At 43.9% G+C, this 24680-nt stretch overlaps 1 protein-coding gene across 1 annotated transcript in view; it reads left to right on the top strand.

Moving 5' to 3' along the window:
- RECQL5 (RecQ like helicase 5) overlaps positions 1–24680 on the top strand; it is a 461944-nt gene that overhangs the window by 75968 nt on the left and 361296 nt on the right. The window contains exon 3 of the mRNA XM_069200163.1: positions 21046–21564. Within this exon, the coding sequence (XP_069056264.1) occupies positions 21046–21564 (519 nt within the window). The remainder of the gene's footprint in view (positions 1–21045; positions 21565–24680) is intronic.

Below are 24680 nucleotides of genomic sequence, written 5' to 3'. Positions count from 1 at the left end.
TCCGGGACAGCGATCAAACGTGACTTAAGAAGAAAGCTTCCGCAGTGTTTGAGAAATACACTTGTTTGACTTTTGAAGAGGCTTTACCATATTTTACGTGGGGTGTTACATAATGTCTATAGCAAACGTTTTAAGGGCTCAGCTTGTGCATGGGCTCTCGGAGCCAAGCCAGACTATTGGCTCGGCCCTGTCACTGCGAACATACCACAAAGTTAAGAGGGCTCTTTCAATTAAAATATGTGCCTAGGATCACATAATTTGGTCAAGCAGCATGTAGGTTGATATTCCAGGTGTGCCCTGAGGTGTACATCTGCCTTTGTAAAACCCTCACATGATACAAACGAACGAAGGCTGAACATTCATTTATTCCTGTGGGGAGAGCAAGTGCCTCGAGGCATAGTGTGAAGGGGAGGAGGCCATGGGAGTGAAAATTAGGAGAAAGCTAGAATGATGGGAAGAGTGTCGAGAGAGAGAAAGAAGCAAAAAAATGCACCTGACAATATGTGAAAAAGACAAACTTGGTCTGAACAAATAATATTTTATTTACAAATGCTGACCAGCCTTACTGTATCCAACTAGCCTCATACATTTTAACTTACCTTCTCAGTTGCAGAAGCCAAGATTGTCGCAAACCCCTGTCAGTTTTCGCCATCCAGGACAGTCAGCGTCCCATTCTGGATCAGCAGCAGGTTAGTAGTCTTCTGTAGGTAGCTGTGTTGTTGCGGGCCAGGAACAATAAACCCACTCGTGAATCACCTGCACTAGAACCAGGAAAGAAAAGGAGCAAAGGTGTGCTCTGTTCCCCTTAAATTAACCCCAGGACTGACTAAACTATTTGGATGGTAGGGCAGAAGGCGGGGTTGACTATCTCTAGGATTGGCTTGGGACATATAAGCCAATCCTAGGTAAACTTACACACTAGGGCCAACCTACTGGGCGACCACTGGAGGGTGAAATCCAGCCACATAATTGGCTGGTGCCCCGCATTCTATAAATTGCAGAAAACTTAGTCTGTAGAAGAAGGTATCATGGACAACGGACAGGAGTCTGAAATTATGGACTATCTGTGTAAATTACGGACGGGTGTTCACCCTACATCTGCCAGGATGCTGCACTTGGTGGCCTTGGATTGTCTTCATATCTGGCTATTGGCAAAAAAAAAACATCCTGAGTCTGCTGCCAAAACTATGAGTACCACCACCTGCAATCCAGTGCCATACAAACCACATGGTTGCTCAGTACATTGCCTAGGTGCGATGCTCACAACAGAGCAGGTCGGGCCAATTTGTTTATTCACTTAATACGAACAAATGTTGCAGAAACCGACAGTTAGTAGCCTAGCAACACTCACACTGTCCAGCTCACAATGACATTTTGGAGCTATCCGAAGCGCACTGTTTACAGGAATACTGCAGCGCTTCAGTGCACGCGTCGGCAGCAAGAGCTCAAATATGTGTGACTAATGCATTTTAGAGTGGTGAATCGGACACCAGCACTAACTTGCGTTAGTCAAACCCCTGATGCGTGGTACTTGGCAGGGCTGACTACGCCATCTGTCTGTCATCCGGATGACTTGTTTCAAGTCTTTTTAGGCTTTTCTGTTGTCATATTGAGTATTGTGTTCGTCCAATTTGTTCAGTAGAAGCAACCCTGGCTTTAAAGTTCAAGATCTCACTAGGTCAGCGGTTCTTAACATTATGACTTCTGCGTAGCCCAGTGAATCACAAGTGGAAACTAGGGTCACCCATCAAAGCAGCTTCCACGATTTGAAGCTCAAAATAATGTACAAAAATACAAAAACAAGTATACTTCTTCTCACTATTCTCTATGAACCCACAGCTGTTTGCAGAAATGTTTGCAAAGCCTTAAGACCTTACTAATATTTGTGTTGACCTTGGCCATGCCCTTCTGCAACTTATCCTGTGTGTGACTGTGGAGACCACATAGCACCACCACAAAGGCTTATTCACTGGCCCTCAATGCCACACAACCACATGAAACCCCGATTTTATAATAGCCTGTGATCGCTTTTAATTTCCCCAGCTGCTGCTAGCCTTCAAACCCTATCCAAGCAAAGTATGCTGGATATATTTAGTTTTTGTCTTGGGGTGAATAATCCTTTCATATTTTTCACCTTGACTTTTTTATTGTGATAAATTGTAGAAATGGAGGGACAGTACAATTATAAAATAATTCTCAGTCCCCCCTATCACCCATTCATCTGACACTCCAAGAACACCCTCCTCTGCATTTTCAGTCTCCCAGACAACTTGAGTATTACAAAAAAACAAGAGACAGACACAACAGCCTCTTCAACACACTCAAGTGGTACAGCATGTCACCCAACAACACCCACCGAAAGTACAGTTCTTGATCTCTGCTATCAATTGAAAACCTCCCATATATCTGGATTCGCTATCCTAGTTCAACCACCCAATTGTGATCTGTCAAAGTGAAAATATTTCTTCAGATATTTCCAAGACTTCTATATTGATGACCTAAAGATAATTTTAATCTCTCGTTCACGCCACAACTGATGTCAACACTCTTCTAAACTTATTCATCTAAAGCACATAGGTGCAGGCTGAAAACTTCTTGTTTACAAAAGACCTCGTTGACAAAAAAAAATGCTCCATCCACAGACGGGAGAGGGTATTAAAAAGAAAGTCACAGCTGATCTCACACCGTGAAAGTGCCTCCAGATTTTATACCGAAACCTTCAAGTAAGCTGCCATGAGAAGCAGAATGATTTTCAATACAGTCCAGCATTGCATCCAACCCCTTCTTAACTATCTGGTCGCACAGACAATTGCAATACAATCAATGCCTTTCTAAGTAAAGAAAACACAGAGCATTTGACAGCATACCAACCACAACAAGCCTGCTTCACTGACACCAGATCTGTGCTGCATCGCACTATGGTCATCCTTCAAATCTATTTCTTGCAGACATTGTCAACATCACCAACTCCCTTGAAGACTCCTTCTGTGAAGATGTTTTACCATCATCCTAAAAGAAATCCCTCTCCGCAAAGGCTCTCATCCTTGTGTTACAATAGTTGATGCTTCCCTCAGTCATAGCATCTTCCCAGAAGAAGGGCCAGACCTTTCCCCTTCTGAAGAAATCCATACTAGAACCTCAAGACCTTGCTAACTACTGGCCAATCACTCAACTATTCTTCCTTGAAAAGTAGTTTACAGATAACTTTAAAATTGCATACGTGCCAGCCATCTCTTGCATGACTTCCAGTTTGGCGTCTGGTCATTCTGCAGCACACAGATAGCTACCTTAAAACTGTAGACAATGCCATCATCACCACGTATTATTTTTTTTAACCATTTTTATTGGAGTTTTGGTAAGATAATAAAGCAGTCTCAGCATCTGGTGCTGAGAAGGTTGCAACAGTATTTTGGGTAACATCACATCGAGCACCATAGGTGCTACTCCATTTATATGAACATTAAGAAATACGTATTTCAATAGCACAACAACTGCTTCAACTATTTGCAAGACCATTCACAGCTGCTAATGTGAATGAACATATTAAGGAGTTTGCCACACAGTCCACCCCAAGGATTCCAAGTGATCCATCCAGTCCAAACATGACTCATCAGAAAAAAAACACTTCCTCAGGTGTGATAGCAGTATGGTCCATCTTAGTGCTGCGGATCGTGGGGAGAAGATGAGGGGGAGGTGCGCATACATGCTTAGTAGAGGGGAAAGCTGCAGAAAGAGATTGATTCCCTCCTGTACAATGAAGGATAGGCTTGTGTGCTGTGTGTCAATTAGTCTGAGGGGATGAGACTATCTTGTCGGACCTCTAAGGCAGTTAGCAAGTCCTCCCAGTCTGATGCAATGGGTCTCTTTCTGAGTCTGCAGAATCATCACCACATATAAGGAGGATGTTGCTGGCTACTTCAGCTACCTTTGATACTGCAAATTATTCAACCCTCATCCACACCTGTAAGTCTTGAGAGGTTGACAGGCAACATCCTTCATAGCTATCCAGGCAGCACCAGTTCGTTCACATGGATACCTCCAGGTGCCAGGAGATCGCCCATTAACAGTGGAGACTCTCAGTTTCATCTGGTTTTCCTTCATCTTCAGCCTCCACATACTTGAAGCCGTCTAGGTTTGTTCTCATTAATAATAGGATCAAAATTCACCAATATGTCGATGAAAAGTAACTCTTTTTCAAAGTCTCCTCTCCTCTTGACTTCCAATGCATCAAACATTGCCTGCATCTCATCCAGACCTGGATGTCCAGCACCTTCCTGCCCACCAAAACAGAATTACTGCTGTTTTCTAAGAAGCAATATCTAGTTCAAACAAAGCTTATCAACATGGATCTGCCAAGTCATTTGGATTCATCCTGAACACCAGCATCACCCTTAAATAACTCATCAAGAAAGCAAGACATCCTGATTTCATCTTTCCCCTCCAAAGAAGGTATATTACTCCCAGAAAGCAATTTCAGAACTCCAGTTCAAGCCCTCATACTCTTGCATGTTGATGTGGCAACATACTGTTCCATGGCCTCGCAGACTACATACTGACCTCCCGGATTACTCACTGCCCGCCCTAAGAACATCCTTCATACCACAGCATGCCTCATCAAGGCCTGAAGAACTATTAATACTTCACATCCCCTTAAATTGAAGTCGTCTCTCTTCACTTGCCAAATCGCATTATCTTTGAAACTAGTTGCATTGTCTACAGAGTCGTCATGATCGACACGCCCACCTACCTGGCTGGTTAGCTCACCCGCCATCTCTTGTGTTGGTCTGCACACCTGCAGCCAGAATGCCATCAGCTTGAAGAGGAAGAAGTGCAAAAACACCACAAAGCAATAGGCGTTCTCTCACTTCCTTCCAGGTACAAGAACGCTCATCATTAGTGCATGAATGCAGAAATATGTAATCAATTGGGCACAATGAAGGGGTCTCTAGCTTCTGTCTAGATAAGCATGAGGGATGGGTCACTCCTCTCAGTAGCCACAGAACCACCCTGTACATTAATATACACCTTGGAAGAGGGCCCTAGTTGGGAGAAAAAGACATCTATTCACCTAGGATCTGGAACAGCATCCATGTATCATTAGGTACCACTCCACCCCTGCTTCCGGTACGAAAGAGCGGACAACACACCCCTTTAATATACACGACATCGCAACAAAGTAAGGTTCCACTTCCAATAGCAGAACCCAGCTACTACTGCAGCCACTCATTAGGTGTATTTTTGCCTTTAACCCTGTACGGGCGTCTGCTGTCTTTCATCTAGGTTTGCCCTATACGAATATCACATGCAAACATACATGGGGGGATTCATTCCAGGGAATTTCTGGAAGCGTGACCCGCTTCAAGTGTCAATGAAAAATATTAAGTATTCATTGGCTCACAATATCGGATCCATCCTCTCCAACCCTTCTATCCATACTTTTCCCTCAAATTCTTCTTACAAGTTTTAATCCTCAAATTCTTCTTACAAGTTTTAATCCTATTTAAAATACATGACTTATTGTGAGAATAAGAATCCTGAGATTTGTGGGACCAGCAGATGCTTCTGTGGTCACTGCAGAGGTATGCAATGCCCTTTTATTTTATATTTGTCTGACTAGAGGCCACCCTTCCTTTTAAAAAGCGAATGAAAACTTTGTTGTTTGTAAGATGACTTCTTCTCTTCGCAGACTGTCTTATAGCACAATGACACCCCCTAAGCATCATTGCACTCAATAAATGTCCATCTATTTACAACTATTCTTCATAGCTGTACACACTACTGCAGATGTAACCTTCACAGCGGAACACAATACTCCATATCTGTCCTCCAGAACTGGCCTTATCAGTGATTGGTTTTATCACCACCTATGCAGTGCACCATTCTTATTGCTCTTTCAGCATCATTGTCACATTGATTTCCTGTTTTTTGAGTCCATCTCTATAGTTAATCCAAGACACCTCTCCTTATTTGGTAGGGGGATCCCCGGACTGCACTTCCCATCCTGCAATGTGCATCTCATTGGGTCTCTAGCCAAGTTCCAAGCATTGCCCTAGGCCCCTGTGACCTAGAACAAGCCGTGGAAACCCCTGCCTAGATGCAGACTATCAGGCTTGCTATTTCTGATGAACTACAGCTCAGATTGGAAAGAAAGAGCAAAGCAACACCTAAAAACTATAGGTAGCCACATCAAGATAAAGAAAGTTTATTTATGGCTTTTCCGATTTGTTGTTTGTACATTTCATTCCACTTTCATGTGCATTTTTTTTACACCACCACTGAAAACTCCTTTCTTCTGGATTAGCATTTCCAGTTAATAGGTGTTTTTTCCCTGCTTATGTTTATGAAATTTAGAATAATGACACAGTCGTCTCTGATTGTGCTCCTGTCTATTCCCCACACCCAGTCCCCAAACGTGTGGGCTAGTTGTAGGGGCATAAGGAGGCAGCATCTACATCAGATGGGAGGAATTATTTGCCCACTGTGTCAATGTAGACCGAGACCTGCATTACGTAAATCAGTACTTACTCTGCTCGTCGGGGGATTAGTTTATCTTGAGCTGCTAGGTGAGTCTCCATCTCGAAGCGAACACAACCAGCCGCAGCCCCAGCCCCAGACCTGTTTTGGCCTTGTTGGGCCTCATCAGTGAGATGTATCTTGAATCCTGTGACACAGTGAGTATGGAACCCACATTTGGGCATATCCTTGGCCCAATAGAGAAATGCATCAGGATCAGAAAAGCTGATGTGACTGGATTGTGTCCCACAGTAATTGCCAGTGACTGAAATTTATTCAAGCAGTCCGCCCGTCACTTTTTGTTTTCCTGACAGGTATGCCCAAGTATGGGTTCGGTGCTTACTGTGCCTTGGGACGCCTATTGATAAGGCCCAAGTAGGCCAAAACCAGTCTGGCGTTGCATGTGTTCTGTTCAGAGGTGACTGTGTGTGCAGTTTGGGCTAGACTGTTGACATTGGAGCAGGTCTCCAGCTGATTTGTATATGCCTGGTTCCTGACTGAGTTGGCACTGTGGGTATGGTAGTGAAGAAGTCCACATTCCATCACACACCCTTAGCGAATACACAGGCTCAACCTTATCCTCTACAGGAACGCCTCAGTGACCTGGAACCCCCCACTGCTGTCTTCACCTCCGTATCCAAAACCATAAGAAATATGTCCTCGATGTCATCCTTTCAAACACACCTACACCCACTCTAACCTAAAACACTCCGCCCGAAATACATCTTTAAATGCCCTCCACTCAGCCTGCTATCCCTACTTTCAGATTTTTTTTCTTTTCCATCAACCAATCCGTTCCCACTTCATATTACTGCAGCCATGTCTCCAAATCCATCCCCAAATGCTTACTCCTTCACAATTCATGCACACATAGGTTCACATTACAACCCATATGGAAAGCAAATCCAAGTCATGCACCACCTTGTATCAACACCTCCCTCTCCCAACCACACTTCACACAACACACCTTCACACAGCAACACTTACTTCAGTCTCCCCGCCAGCATCCAGATTCACTTACCTTACCTGCCCATCCTATAATGTTATCCTGACACATATATCATAATTGCATGCTGATTAAATTTAAACACTACTCACTTAGCATAGTTCTCGAAACATAGACTTACTGACCAATATCTCTTTTTCAAATGACTGGGGGCTCATTGCACAAAAGAAATAGCACCAGAAGAAGAAGCCCTTAGCATTTCTCAAGTGGTTTTAGTCTCATAAGTTCCACCAGACTACTGTCAATGCAGTACGGTAGATGCAATTCATTTTACATATAATTCTGTAAATTGCAACTCTGTTTCTGTGCATTTCAATTATTTTAATATTCAGATATTTGTTCAGTACGTACTGAACATCTCCTGAAGCGTGTGATTTTTTTTTTTAATTCACCAGAAAAGAATATTCCTTCCATTTAGGGTACTTAAATAAGTTATGTTGTTGCAGTGAAATACCAAATGAAGTCTTATGCACTGATACAACCGATTCACTTGGGTGTTCTCTAAAGAAGCCATTTCTTACATATATACAAAAACACATTGACAAATGATATTTCACTACCTTCCAGGTAGAAGACCGTTCATCATTAGTGCTTGAATGCAGAATAATGTAAGGAATTGGGCACAATGAAGGGGTCTCTAGCTTCTGTCTAGATTAGCACGAGGGATGAGTGACTCCTTCCAGTAGCCACAGAACCACCCTGTACAGCACACTTCAAAAGAGGGTCCTAGATGGGAGAAAAAAAGACACAAAAGCAAAAACAACTCCGTGGTGATATTGGTAATTAGTTATTGAAATTGGTAGTTGATGTAGAAGTTGAAAATAAGGCACCAAAACTACCCTGAAAGGACGGTTTAGAATGACCCCAGCATAACGCTCTTCAGAAAAAAGAATCCCAAAGTGGAGCAGCTGCAGAAAGAGAGACGAATATCCGTGACATAAAGGTAGCTGGGCGACGGACACAACAGAGTTTTAGAGAAGCAAATGTTTTGCAATATTTAATTTTATTAGCCCAAACCTCCATATAAATATATGATCCACCAACTAATAATGTCACAGGAAAAAATGCTGACACCATATTGGATTGCAAATTTGAGACTGCTGACACTGGAGAGCCAGCAGTCTTGTTTAGGCATATAGGCATAGATATAGGAACCTACTCTTCCAGTAGAATGGCTTTTTCCTGAAAGGCCACGCTGAGGAAGAAGTACCCCATGTTTACTATCCTTCGTACCTTTACCTCCTCCATTCATTGCTCATGCGTGCCTTCTTGCTAAGTAGTTTGAACCTCAGAGATGCCCTTCCACACGCTAGGGACGAGAATGAAAAATTTCTTAGCTAAAGTGAAGGAAAGTTTCAATTTTATTAAAGACACGGAGGCGAGGATTATGCATTTCTTTTTTTCACTTGTTATAGTGGTCACTTTCAAAGAAGAAGTTAAATAAAAAATAAAGCCTAACCAAAACTACAACTCCATCAACCAATGAGGAGAAGGTGACCATAACAACAGTCCTCCAATCACATCATGTATCCAAGTCCATATATATATATATGATGTCCCTTCCTGTTCCTCTTTTTTCACGTGAGAAAATTATTCCTCGTAATTCTCCCTGGTCATCGTTTTGGTCATTACCTGGAGAGCAAAAATAGTAATGTTATCCTATTCCTTCCGGAAATCCCCTATTAACTTGAAACCTGGGTTACACTTTCCCATCAATGCAAGTCATTGTGAGTCCAATGCAGTATCTCAGTAATTAAATTGCAAAAACAGTTCCAAATATACGTATCTTATGAAAAAAATGTACCTACCCTAGAACAAATTAATTACGGTTGGTAACAAGGTCTGTCAATTGAAGATCTCAGGGAGGGATAATCCTTGCCTCTGTGGCCCTAATACAATTGAAACTTTCCTTTACTTTAGCTAGGATTTTTTTCATTTTATGTCAGGACCGGAGGTGAGGATTATGCATGTTTAAAGTTTACTCGCCACCAAAGTTGCTGCTTCTCAATTTAGTTTGAAATAGAACTTCTTAAAAGTGGACTCTGATGACCAATCTGCGGCATTCATAATATTTTGTAATCTGACACCTACCTAAAAATATGTTTAGATACCATGGTGCCCCCTAGTGGAATAGGCTTCAAACCTCAGGACACCTATGTCTGCCTCTGTCATGATCCATCTTACCTACCTGGCGATAGGAGTGGATACTGCCTTGAAGGGTTTCTTTATTTCGATGAGTTCTCTCTCCTCTGCAGGCCTTGACTCTGCCTTCCTCTCCTCATATGCTTTAATACATCTTACCACACAAAGGTTTGGAGTGTCATTAAAAGCAGGATAGGATACCAACCTGTCACTCATCTTAGTTCTCTGAGAGACAGCAAACGTACCTCTGGAGTAAATACTCTGACCAAGACACCCAATACCCTCACGTCTGAGACCCTTTTACAGGAAATCAAACACAAAAGCATCACCAATTTCGCAGATAGTTCTTTCATAGACAGATACTGATTGTCCTGCCAGTTCATGAGGAAACAAAGTACACTGTTAACATCCAATAAGCTGGAATATTTGGGCTCCGGGGTTTAGTTAGCTTGATCCCTTTCATCAGTTTGCAGACCCAGAGATCTTTTCTCACACGGACCTCGTTCAGAGGAGGTTGGCCTGCCGAAATGGCTGATCTGAAAGAATTCACTGTGCGATAAGCTAGCCCCAAATGGACAAATTCTGCCAAGAAATTCAAGATATCTGTAACTCCTGCCCCCACAGGATCCACATGTCTCTCCATGTACCAACGATTCCATGTGTTCTATGCTGAACAATAACCTTTTAATGTTTCCCGAGGCCCTAGCTTGCTACATGAAACCTGCAGCATCCTCTGAAAGTTGATTGTTTGGACAACATCCCCTGAAATCCTCCATGCCGTGAGTCTGAGATGGCCCTGCAGGACCAGGAGATGAGGGCTACCCAGGTAACCCTGCAACATTGAAAGTAAGAACAGCAGTTCTATGGGCAGGTCCCACACTAGTTCCATTAGCGTCAAAAACCAAGCCTGTGATCTCCAAATTGTGATCACCAACACCAATAGACCTTCTGACGCCTGACTTGAGCTGCCACCCTGGGAATCTTTAGAAAGGGGGAAGGCATACATCTGCTCAGTTGGCCAGTCCTGCAGAAAAGTGTCTATAGGGGTCACCCCCGGATTGGGAAGTTGATGGTTCAATCTGAATGCAAATAGATCCATCTGGCAAGGGACCCATCTGCCTGTGAGGGCTGCGAAAAGTTTGAGGTCTGATCTCTGCCACCTGCTATATAACTGAAGTTCCAGTCCACTGCTTCGTTCTGCACTCTTGGAAGGTATTTTGTGGTTATGGAAATCCTCTGCTGCAGACAATAATGCCAGAAGTCCTTCACCAAGTCTGACAGATCTTTCGATCTCTGGGATGATAGATGCCTTGGGGTTCAAACCTATCTGATTGTCCAGAGTCCCCGTCATGTGAGTCTGATGCATTAGAACTGGGCCGCGAGGGCCTACTGCAGCCTGGTTGGGCCTCTGAGTTTTCCGCCTCAGTATCAACCTACACTTTGTTGGGGAACCCAGGATTGAGTTGATCAATGGGAGCAAAGGAGTCGCTGGTATCCACAGGTACTACCGCCTCCCGGTTGGGTGTATTTCTAAGCGTGTGTGCACTGTCATGGAAGACTTTGAAGTCTGTCAAAACCCTTTAGGTGCCGCGCGTCACGCTTGTGGGTCTTAGTAATAGAGGATATCAGTACAATAGGCCCTGCTTTTGCCAATCTGGGTTCTCCAAAACCCCTGGTAATCTGATTTGCTATTTTTATTAATCTGGTCCTGGAGGGGGGCTGTGTCTTAGAAATAGCAAGGGAGAGGAGTCTGCCCACCTTTGCAGGCAAACAACGACTTTCAGGTGGCCAGTCATCTTCCCCCTCATAGAATTGTGAATATTTGTGGTGTCCAGTTGTGAGGGTGAGAACACAGCGTGTAAGACCACTTTAGGTAAAAAAACGTCCACTTAATAATAAACAAGGGCAGCATTTGTGCTGGTGCTCCACTTGCAAGCTGCAGTACTAATAACTGGCCACCGGAGGCATTTACGACTCCCGTGAGGTAGGACCTGCTTGGATGGGGCCAGAATTCAAGCCGCATGAGGCAGTGTTGAGTGAGGGTTGAAAGGAGTGCCTGGGAGAGCCACCGGAAGAATCCTTTCCTGGGAACTCAGTGACACGCGCCATGCCTGCGAGGGAGGCCAGAGGGCTTTCCAAACAGGCTGCGTAATATGACAGGTCTGTTGCTGGTGTACAGAGCTGACTAGGAACCCACGTGTGTGAATCCAATGGGAGTGCTCGGGCAAGAAGCCTACCAAGCTCAGTTAACAGTGCAACAATATTCGGCAATGAACAATAAAATATATATATGGCAAAATGCAAGATAGAAAAAAGTGAGTGACTTAACTGACGTAGCAGTGAAGAAAAAGGAACAGGAAGGGACATCATAGATATACATGGACATGTGATTGGAGGACTGTTGTTATGGATACCTTCTCCACATTGGTTGATGGGAGTTGTAGCGCTGGTTGTGGTTTTTATTTTTTATTTTTATTTTTTAAGTTCTTTGAAAGTGAAAAAAGAAATGCATTATCCTCTCCTCTGGTCCTGACATCGAATCAATGGCTTTTTGCCTTATCTTCCTATGACATGAGGCCAGTGAAACACGACACCACCAAGGAGTCCTGTTATGAGATGTAACAAATAGCACAAAACATCACTCTCTTTAGTCCTCACCAGTTTGCTAACCATCATAAGCTACCCAGCTGCCTCATAATTCTAGGTTACCAATCAAATAAACCTATGGCATGCATGCTTATGGAGCACTCCTTCAGGACATACACCTGAAGCCATCTTTTTCTGCAGAGCCTTCCTCATAGTAAACTGAGCCCCTTCCCCCTTCTCTGCCTTCCACTAAAATTACCAGAGTGCTATGTCGGTAAACGCATTACAGCCCACAGGTTGTGTTTACCCCACTCAAATGCTCTCATCTGTCAACAGAAGCCAACAAAAGTGTCTGAACAAACATCAATCCTTATGTTCAGTCTTGTTATACCTCATTCTTACCTCCCTCATATTCTCTTGCTTCCTAGCCCCTCAAGTTACCACCAAGTGGTTTAAGAAGCAAAAGTGACATTATTGGGATATCACTTGAACAAAATGAGAGCCTTGATTGTATTGCCAGCATACGCAAACTAAAATACTAACAGCTTATTTCGTACAGAATTTACAAAAAAGCCCCACTGCTTGAATTGAATTAACCCCACACCGACCCCACAGAAAGAACATTTTAGGATCATCGTCGAAATAAGAAAGTCAACATTATCTATTGGAATCAGCCTACATAGTCAATTTAAAACAAAATATTCAATATCCACATGAAGTCCAAACTTGACACGAAGGAGCACAGCAAGTTCACAATAGGACAAGCACAACTTGCTTAATCTGCACATAAACCTTCTGCAACCATCTCTGAACTCTTTCCACTATCTGTCCATTTCTCTTGTAAGAACTAGTTCCTGATATCAGGAAAGCAGGGGTTTGTACTGATTCTTGCCCACCCTATCTATACAAGAAACCTCTGGCACACCCTTGCATGTCCACTTTTCCTCAATAGTTTTAAAGCTTTGAGCATCACAGTCCCCATCTAGTTTAAAGGTACCTATATAAAAGTCCTAACAAAGTGTATCAGCCTCTGTACAGCAGTCTGCTGCCTGTTGTCTAGTTTCGCACCACACAAATTCCACGTAGATAGATAGGTACATAAATATATTTGGGCTTCTGCAGACCCTTTTCAAATAGGTTGTATGATGTTACAACCCATCCTTTTACCATGCTTCTTTGCATCACATACATTTACCACACATCTGCCTTTACCATGCAGGTAAGTATAAATAAGGCAAGTGATTTTTGTGTGTGTGTATATATGTATGTATGTTCTGTGGATTTCATTACTCTGACCTAATTTTACATTTTTTGCCGTTTTATGCAAAATGTGGCCTGGATTAGCCTTCCTAGATATTCTGGATAAATGCAGACCCAATTGACCATTTACCAGCTAGCAACAGGAAAGCTGGTGGACTGCAACCCATGAACCACCTGCACAATGCATGAGGATGATGTGTTCTGGGCAACGATCGATCTTGCATTGTTAGTGAGCTCTGAAACCCCTTTTGCCATGAATGGACACACACAAGAAGCCACACTATTGCTATATTTTAGGATTTTATAAAAAAAAAATCCTCCTCCTCATCCAGTGCATACATACTCTTCTGATTATTTTGAAAGGGGGAGGACTCGTAATGAATTAATTCAAAATCAAGAATTAACATATTACTCTTGTTGCATGTTTACGTTCTGTAAAGTTATATAAATCATATATGTATGTATGGATTACCTAGTGGCGGTGGGCACTCGGTATTTATACTTAGGACCATGATTCCATTGAAAAAGCGTTTTTTTTTTTAAACTTGCCTATATCTTTGCCACAGTTTGACGCTTCTTCACAAAATTTTCCAAAAAAAGGTGTGCCAGGGATTTTTGTTGCTCATGGGAAGTTTCGGGGTGATCCGTCAAGTGGGACAGAGAAAGGGGGAGGGAGGGTGTTGTAAATAAAACCCATATGTTTCCCATGTTAGTTCCCATAGGAGTTTTCAACATGACTGTTTGGACAGAATTACACCAAATTTGGCAGAAAGCTAGATTTGCTTTTGATTATTTGGTGTAAATCTGTTAAGTAGTTTTCGAGATATAAAAGGGAAATTAAATTTGTTTATCTAGGGGCGCAGATCCTCCCTGATGAATTTGTGAATAAGAAGAGCTTGTGCATGGAGGTGCAGAGCTCTGATTGGCTGCTAACACTTCAAACCAGAAAGTATTGGCAGCCATCTTGGGACTTGGCTTCAGCCGAGTCCCAGGAAAAAGTGTGGAAAAAAAAAAAAGAAGAAGAAAAGGGGCCACGGTAGGGACAGCCTGACCCCCTTAGCGCTGATGCTGGGGTCCCAGAGGTACCCAGCCAGGGCAAAAAAAGCACTTTAAAAAAAAATTGTGCTGCGAATTCATGACGTTGGCACAAATTCACAGCAATATATATATATTTTTTAAAGCGCGGGCTCTCGCGCTTGTTTTTGTGAAGCCCCCGGGTGGGCCAGGTCCCAGGGGCATGTTCAAATAAAGGAGGAGGCGCACAGGGTTCTCCTCCCAGACCATTTTGATACCCCACCACCCCGGCAGACCCGGGGACTAGTGCCAGCTCCCCAGAGCTTCCATCAAATACAATGCGGGGGTGGGGCAGGAGGTGTGAGACACAGCTGTTTGCTCTGACTTGGCGGGAGCTTTGACAGCCCCTGCCAAGTCAGAGTAAACACTTCACTTTATAGAATTGAAAGCTGTCAAACAAATGTGTGCAGAGAAACAGATAAAAAAATTGCTCCTGCACGCAGGGAGCTGCTATTTAAAAGCTCCCTGCTTGTGGGAGCAATGCCAGCTCCTGCAGGACGCGGGGAGCCGGCTTGTACCATTGGGGCCTTGAGGCTCACCTAAATACCCCCTCCCCCACCACGTATTTTTTTTTTTTTTGTATCTCTCTCTCATATATATATGTGCCCTAATGTTGTAGTTAAGGTTTGATCAACTGCAGAGAGGGGTCACATCTGGCCCAATGGTAAAGCTCTTGCACTGTCAGTAGGTTGAAGGTTCAAATCCTAGTATCTCATTATAGTGTGTCTGTTTATTGTCTAGTGTTTTTACTGTTAAAAAATTCTAGTGATGTAACATTGAAGTGTTTTTTTACCCTTAAAGTCTTTGGGTTGAATGTCTTAGCTAAGCCTGGACACTGCACAGTAAGGAGTCACTGCTGGCCTAGTGGTTAAGGTGTCAGACATGCACACTAAAGGTTAGGGATTAGTCTAGGTGAATCTGTGGTAATTTCCTGCTTTAGTTTCTTTTCAACTATAAATATTTAAGTTCCATACTGAAAGGTGATCTCACTCTTTTTAATTGATAATGAAAATGTTTAAAGCCTAAATCGCTCTCTCTCTCAGTGTTGGGTGGTTAGGGGGGCAACCCCACCATATGTGGCAAAAGGCCATGCGCGATGCAAGGTTCGGTGGTTGTAAGGAGTTGGGCACAGGGCCTGGCCACGCGGCCAAAGGGCTCGCATGATGGTGATTGGATTAACGTATAGCTATGAAACTTACTTTACATTCTAAAAAACATAAAAATTCACTGAAAAAGCCAAGGGTTGCAGGGATGTTATCGTGAGACTTAAATTTCCAACGTACAGGACCATAACAATTCACCTGGTATAGTTATAGGTGTCTCGAGTAACTAGAACTCGTGCCCTAAGATTACTAGGGCCCTCGCCATGCACTCCTAATTACCCCACAAATTATGGCACTCGTGACAACATTGATAACATAATTGATAATATCAATCTAATATTTGTAGTAAACGTTTTGATGAAAAAACTGCATGGTGGGGACGCGAGTCACAGTTTACTAAGGGCACGAGTTATAGTTACTTCAGATAACTATAACAGGTGAATTTATTTGGTTTTGTATGTTTAAAATGTGACCCTAATTATGATGTCCCTGTTATCTTTGTTTTCTTAAAATGAATACATGAAATGCAAATGGGAGTAAAGCTTACACTACATTCTACACCGCATGGCACACAACAAAATAATGTCCCACCACAGGATGTTCACCAATGTATCAAAACCTTCTTAAATTTGAACAATTACCAAGACCCCTGTGACGTTGTTGTGATCTCCACTTTCACGGAGGACATACCTGGTAGATCCATCCCGAGCCTGAAGAAAAAATATACCAATTGTACCATCTTTGTAGATAAAAGTAAAACTAGCAGGTGTCTTACTCCCCTCTAAAGAGTTATGTTCTTTTAGGTGGAGTGTTTGGAGTCAGACAACCCTGTCAGAGGAACTTCCATCTGCTGAGGACTTTTCTCACTATACCTTGGTCGCTGAAAGCAGCATACACGCACAATAATTGTTATTTTAGAATGTGTGGTTATTTATTATGTTATTATTCTATAATTTGTGTATTAGAATGATAGTAGTTACAAAAATGTCATCCCTCCTTTATTATTCTAATCTTCCTAATTTGCGTGAATGCTGCCTGCCTTACTCTGCTGGGTTTGGTTTCAGCGTTAGCCTACATTCCACCCTGCCAAGCCAGGCCAGTTTCCCTGCACACCTTACAAGGCCGTCGATTCCATGGTCTGCATGCGGCCTCTCGATAACCAGTCCGTATGTGTCCCCACGCCCTACCTCTAGTAGTCTGTTGTACCTTTGTCTCCAAAGGTGTAAAGTGCGCTCCTGCGGTATGCAGCAGGAACGGGTTACTCCTTTGCAGCTCTTATGTTGCTGCTTCGGAAAACCGACCGTCTCCTTTTTGCATAATCGCATGGAAGGCAAACTAAATAAAACTATTTATGTTTTCTTCCAAGTCAGAGTCGTAAACCTCTGGACGGTCTTGTGCCTGTAATCACTGCATATAGCTCAGTAGCTTTCCGTGAACACTAAGTTTTCAGTTTTCGTTTTATTGGTAGACTAAGCTCTGAATAAAATGTAGCGATTAAGCACACATTGTTGGCAACACCATTCAAACAGTTAGTTTTCCAGGCATTAATGGTTTCATATTTGCATACAGTCAGGCCTTGCTCGTGTGTAACATGTATATATTAGCAGACGAGCCTTGCCACACACCGCAACATATCCCAACTTGCGGCATTGAGGCCTGTTTGAATTTGATAGGTGGAAAACCCAAACCAAACTTTCTGAAACCTTGTCAAGACGTTCACAGTGGTGCAGCAATACTACCACCCACCCTGCATTTCCCTTAGTGTCCGTTAGAGGGCCTCTGCAACCATTCTTCATTCTGGTGAAGAAACTAGGCATGTGCAAGCACCGTGGCCTGTCCTCGTTGGTGCAACGTAGCTCTCGTGAATGATGGCAACCTGGGTGGTTTCCACCTCTGAACCCTGAAATGAATCTCCTTTTGTATAGCTGCCCCCAAAACGCACCACCCTCTCCCCATCTCTCTCAAGTAGGTTCTGTGGCAGCCTCTCTTACTAGGTGTCATCCATCCGCCTAGTGAGTGCAGAGACTGCCGACTGCGCTGTTTGGTGCAGTGATAGCTAGCTACGCCCGTCTTTGAGGTGCTTTGCACTTACAGTAAGAGTGCTTTCAGCTACAGAGACTGTGAGCCACCCCACTGAGAAGAAGCCTGGTATCACAACAAATCTTTATCCTCCCTAATTCGGATTTCTCAAGTCCTTGCACCTCTCACAGGGGTAACAACGTGCTTTGAGTAGAGCTCCCAGTAAGGACAAAGCCCCGGTTCTTGGTTGACCCCACTCAGCAATACGATTTAGTGCAACTGAACTATCTGCAAGCACACCACAAAGAATGACTTGATATGCTCGCACACCACTCGAAAGGCAACTTTTTATGACCCATACTACCCCAAAAAGCTGCTGATTTCTGATCCCGCTTCTCTGCAACGTCAGCACAACATGACCCATTCTGCAACTGTGCTTGTTCACTCATACGCCAAATGTGGTGCCACAAAATGCACTACATGACGTTGCCCAATGTTCCTGCTTCATGAGCCTTCATCGTAAATTAACCTCGCACTTCACAGTACCTTTATTTCTGACACAGTCCACGAATAAACAGCTGCTGACTGAACTACAGATCAGACGTGGCATATCTGGGCCCATTTAGCAAAAATAACAGTGATACCCAATGCAGTCCCTTCGCAGTGGCACTCTATGAAGATGGATGAAGTTTTTCCATACTTTGGTATTAAATGACTACATCTTTTGAAGCCGACTCTTGACACTTTGGCTTGTCCCAAACACCTTGTTAAAAAACTAAAATGATGAAAGTTATTTTTAAAATAACATTTGAATCGTAAAAGTCATCGAGAAGATCGTCAACACTCAGCTCACCCACTTCCTCGAAGACAATTCCATCCTGGACCCCTCACAATCCGGATTCAGACGAAACCACAGCACTGAGACTGCCCTCCTCGCCGCCACAGATGACATCAGACATCAAATGGACAACGGCGAAACCTCAGCCCTCATCCTCCTCGACCTATCAGCCGCTTTTGACACCGTCTGCCACCGCACCCTACTGACCCGCCTCCAAGATGCCGGCATCCAAGATAAAGCCCTCCACTGGATCTCATCCTTCCTCTCCGACAGAACGCAGAGAGTCCGTCTCTCCCCTTTCCGCTCCAAAGCCACCAACCTCATCTGCGGCGTCCCCCAAGGATCCTCCCTCAGTCCCACGTTGTTCAACGTCTACATGGCCCCCCTCGCTCAACTGGCCCGCCAACACCACCTCAGCATCATCTCCTACGCCGACGATACCCAGCTCGTCCTCTCCCTGACCAAAGACCCGCTCACCGCCAAAACAAACCTCCACGAGGGACTAAAATCCATCGCCGATTGGATGAACAACAGTCGCCTGAAACTCAACTCCGACAAGACGGAAGTCCTCATCCTCTGACGCACCCCCTCGGCCTGGAACGACTCATGGTGGCCCTCCGTCCTCGGACTCCCACCCACCCCTGCCAGCCACGCAAGAAACCTCAGCTTCATCCTGGACTCCGCCCTCACCATGTCCAAACAGGTCAGCGCCGTCTCCTCCTCCTGTTTCAACACCCTTCGAATGCTCCGCAGAATCTTCAAGTGGATTCCAACAGAAACCAGAAAGACGGTGACCCAGGCCCTCGTCAGCAGCAGACTTGACTACGGCAACGCACTCTACACAGGCATACCAACCAAAGACATCAAACGCCTCCAACGTATCCAAAATGCCTCCGCCCGACTGATCCTCAACATACCTCGCCGAAGTCACATCTCCCCTCACCTAAAGGAACTCCACTGGCTCCCGGTAGACAAGAGGATAACCTTCAAACTCCTGACCCACGCTCACAAGGCACTTCACAACACCGGACCCTCCTACCTCAACACCAGACTCAACTTCTACACTCCAACACGTCAACTCCGATCCGCCAACCTCGCCCTCGCCATCGTACCCCGAATCCAGCGCAAGACATCCGGCGGCAGATCCTTCTCCTTCCTCGCCGCCAAGACCTGGAACTCTCTCCCCACATCTCTTCGCCAGACCCAGGACCTCCTCACATTCAGAAGGCTCCTCAAGACCTGGCTCTTCGACCGCTAATCCAGCAGCGCTCTCCCCCCCCCCCCCCCCCCCCCTCAGCGCCTCGAAACCCTGACGGGTACATAGCGCGCTTTATAAATACCATGATTGATTGATTGAAAAGCTCCAACAAGTCCGATAACAGCAAGGGAAACGAAACATTGTGGCTACCAGGTAGCAGTCTAGTCTATTCCTGGCTCCAGTCAAGTTGCTGCTCAGCTTATAGCATGATGGAAAAATAAGGCTGCTCTCTCGCCAATTGATTATACAGTCATGTGCATGATCATTAATATTCTTGAATTATAGAAGAATTCTAAGGGAAAAGCTGGCCACATTAGTATAAGTACTGATCGTTATCAGTTTATAGAAAATATTTGGTGTCTTCCTCAGTGAGTATTTCTGCAAAGTTTTGCCCATTGAGAAATTCCCATGTGAGTACCCTTACTAATAGAGAAATTTTTTTACTTTAGGATGCGACTGAGCATTTTACTTCTAGATGAGTGAATTGGAACATTTCAGTATTCATCCATTAACCGCAAGTTTGTGCTAATGTAGACATTAATCAGTAATTCTCTTAATTGATTTTTATTTTTGTGTTCCACGTATGATTGCTGCAAATAATGTTGACTGAATCTGGAATATTGACTATGATTAATGTCAGATCATCATTTCATTTAAAAAGAGGCATGCAATACTTGAGGCACAAATAAAAATGTTGTGATGAACAATTATGATGCAAGCTTAATTAATGACAACTTTGAATGCACTACATAACTCATGGAATAAACACCATTTTACACCAGTGAAAAGTATGATGTACTGTGATGTGGTACATGAACCATAAGTGATCTGGAGGTCGGTTAGACACCGCAACAGTGTGTGAGACAACAAGCTGCTTGTTCGCCATAGAGCTTAAATTACTGTTATGTTGTGGACTGAGTCCACAACATAACGGAGCACTAGTTAATTGGGGTTGGAGGATTTCCTACCCGTGGGCTGTACAATCTTCATAACCTTAACTATGACTCAGTTGTTGATTCAGTATGAGATGCGGACTAGGTTATTTGGAAATAATATTCCGCTACCTCTTGAAACCTAATTGGTCTGTGGCTAATTCAGTCCCATGTTGGGCAATAAACATTGGGCTGACCTAGTTCCAGCCTCCAGAGACCCTGGTCTGTGGTGAAATCTTTTAACTGCGTTATAGGCAAGTCAATTTGTGTTGAGCGCACTGAATGGGACCTCTCTTCTCTACTTCCCCATACAGGACCAGGTGGAGCATCTATTGGCACTGCAAATCCGAGCCTGCACGCTGAACTCCAAATTGACTTTAGCAGAGCGCCGGAAGATCATGGATGACCTAGAGAGTGAAAAGCCACTCATCAAGCTGCTGTACATAACACCTGAGATGGCCGCCTCGGCAGCACTTCAGTCTACACTGACCTCCCTCTTGGCCCGTCAACTCCTGTCCTACCTGATTGTGGACGAGGCTCACTGTGTCTCCCAGTGGGGTCATGACTTCCGACCTGACTACCTAAAGTTGGGGACCTTGCGCTCACGCATTCCCCATGTACCCTGCATTGCTCTGACAGCCACTGCCACAGAAAAGGTGCAGAAGGACATTATTGGCTCACTGGGGCTCAAGGCTCCTGTGGCCAACTTCAAAACACCATGCTTCAGATCCAACCTTTTCTATGATGTGTTGTTCAAGGAGCTACTGACCAACCCCTATGAGAACCTCAAGGATTTCTGCCTAAAGGCCCTTGGCGAGAAGAACAAGGAAGGGGTAGGTTTGTTCTAGAGCTGCAGGTCTGTGTCAGGGTACAAGCCAGACTGAGTTTTTTTTCTTTTCTCTCTTTTTTTGTCTTTAGTTTTTGTTTAAGCAAAACACTGTTGCGTAGCTACTGTGGAGAGCTGTTGTGTCACCATGGCATCTCTCAAAGCTCCAGATCACTGGGACAGAACCGCTAAATGAACTGTGATTGGTAAACAAGTTTTGATGTTTAAAATTTGACTACTCTACATGTTTGTTGATATGGATTCCATGAATTCAGGTATTTGGACTTACTCATTTTAGATAATGTTATTTTGCATTATTCAAGGCTTTCCTTAAAGGTCAATAATCAGACAGTTGGCACTCCTAGCGTTAAGAAACCTTAACCTCATCTCATTTACAACTACAGATATACATTATTTCATCAGTTTAACACATACAGCAATTCAGTTTCTCAGGTTGCAAGATTGATTGAAACGTTTGACTTCTCTTTAATACAAGACAACATATACCAGCCTTTCATTTTGATTTCCACTATAGAGGTTAAATACTGTTGTCACATTTGAACTCTGCATGAGACTCACTGATTTCAGGCGAGTCTCTTAGATTAGCCACAAATGGCATCAAGTACTCCAGCATAGGATTTTGTTTGATGACCGAAACAAAACAACTCTGCCTGTGTGTTGAAGCTCAGAACACATTTTAAATGTTAAAATATTAATTTTCAAAAGCATTTTGGCCTAGAAAGTATGCCTCGAAGATGCAGCATTTCTATTTTTAATGTTAACTTGTCCCTTTACATTTTTTCAGTGAAAGTATAAATTACATTTGGCTTTTTCTGAACTCTTCACACACCATCCCTCCTCTATACCAGCAGAAATAAAGCAGAAGAGGTTCCATAGGCTCTGCGTTTTTCAAGAAGTAGGTCCACTGTTCCACCGCGGTCTACAGGATCATTTAACTCATTTATTTTTTAGCTTCGTACAGAAATTAACACACTGATGCCTTTTCAGACTGTACTTATTGACTTAAATTCATTTTTAGAAGGGAACGTTTGACTTTGCTCGGTTCCAGAGCTTGGCAATGGTTCTCTTTCTTTTATCTGATGATAGTTTTTTCTCCCTGTTGTCAGGTTGATCATCTTCTCACGTGTTTGGTCACCATTATGGCAGCTCCTTTTTACAAACTCCTTTCCTGTGATGGCAAGACATCTTAGAATGAGAAACACCTGCTTTGAGTGGTTTGTCTTCCGCATTCCCATTGTGGTTTTGTCAGGAGGTGCTGTACAGGAGGCCGAAATACAGAGATGGAGCTCACCTCTGGGCTAAGCCTTTTATGAAAACGCCCTGTACTGCAGGAGTCCCCTTAACACCTGCAGAAGTCTGTGATAGAAGTGGTGCCTTTGCTGCCAGTTCCATGATGTCCGGGTACTCTGAGTCAGTGGTTCCCACCTTTTGACTTCTGTGGACCCCCACTTTATCAGTACTAAAACCCGGGGACCCCCACAGAATCATTATTGGAATCCGGGGATCCCCCACGGAGTCATTACTGAAAGCTGGAGACATAATCTGTTAATATTATTTAATTTTCCAAGCAGTTGCTGACCCTTTGTTGGGGCTTCACAGCCCCCCCCCTCCCCCACCCCCCCTCCTCCTCCCCCCCAGGGGTTTCCAGACCACAGGATGGGAATCACTGCTCTAAGTATTTGATGCCAAAGCATTTTTAATGTGCCAGCCACCTTATCAGAGTCTGGCAGCCATAGTTGTTACCATACTCACTGACAAGACCCTCAACACTGAATCACTGTATGTCTCCAAAAACTAGACTGCTATAATGTTCCAGTTCCAGAGCATTAGTGTCAAAAAGTTGCCAAGTTCAAGAAAGGCAACCCACTTCCTGACACCTCCATGTGAAAGAGGAAACAGGTCTGCCTCCAGAAGTGCCTCAAAGGTTCGTATTGCTTATTACTCCATCATGGAGTTTGACCGTGGTTGCCCCTGTGTTCGATTTTCATGTGAAAGTTCACTGTAGAACTCACATCTGACAAAAAGACGTTAGAAGACAAAAGCTTGTTCTTATGCAGAACGTATGAAATGAAAAAGACCATTTGAGAAATTAGTGTTGTAATAAAACTGCAGAGTTCAATAGATATTTATTTTGTACATTGTCTGTTTTTGAAATACTTACAATTGCAGAAACACTTAGTCTAACGTTAACACTTTTTTGAGAGCCTGAATTATTTTTTTCAGTGCGTCCCACAGTCCACAAAACACAACATAAATCTCCTAAAACGTTAAGCATGCGCTTCCTAAAAAGAAAGAAGCCAATGCTTAAAATGCACCAGACAAAAAAAACAATCAGTGTTTTTCACAGAGGTTACCGTGTAAATACCAAACTCTTTATAGTCTCAAAGTATAAAGAAAATAATCTTTTCTTATACATGGTGTAGGACAGTACCCTCTTTTTGGCATGGTTACCCCCACTTTTTGCCTGCTGTCAGTGTGTTTTGACTGTGTTCACCAGGATCCTGCTAACCAGGACCCCAGTGACTATGCTCTCTCCCTCTAGATGTGGTTGCTTGCGAAATTACACCCCCCACATTTGGCATACTGGTGCCCCCATACAAGTCCCTAGTATATGGTACCCAGGGCATTGGGGCACCAGGGTTCCCCATGTACTGCAGCATGTAGTATTCTACCCATGAGAGCCCATGTAAAATGTGTTTGCAGGCCTGCCATTGCAGCCTGCAAGAAAAGGTGCATGCACCCTTTCACTTCATGTCACTGCACCAGGTCACTGTAAGTCACCCCTGTGGTAGGCCCTCCTAGCCCAGAGGGCAGGGTGCAGATACCTGTGTGTGAGAGCACCCTTGCATGAGCAGAGGTGCGCCACAAGCTCCAGCTCCATTTTCCTTGACTTGTAAGTGCGGGGAAGCCATTTTATCCGTGTACTGGACGCAGGTCCAGGACCTGTGTCCAGCTACATAATGGTAACTCCGAACCTGGGCTTGTTTGTTATCAAACATGTCGGAATCATACCCCAGTACTGTTTCCAGTATTGGTTGTATGATTCCATGCACTCTGGGGACTCCTTAGAAGACCCCAGCTTTGCTCCAACCAGTTTGCAGG

This window comes from Pleurodeles waltl, chromosome 7 (assembly GCF_031143425.1).
Source record: "Pleurodeles waltl isolate 20211129_DDA chromosome 7, aPleWal1.hap1.20221129, whole genome shotgun sequence".
Taxonomy (NCBI): Eukaryota; Metazoa; Chordata; class Amphibia; order Caudata; family Salamandridae; genus Pleurodeles; species Pleurodeles waltl.
Note: the sequence above shows the minus strand (reverse complement) of the source record. Positions and strands in the feature narration are given on the sequence as shown.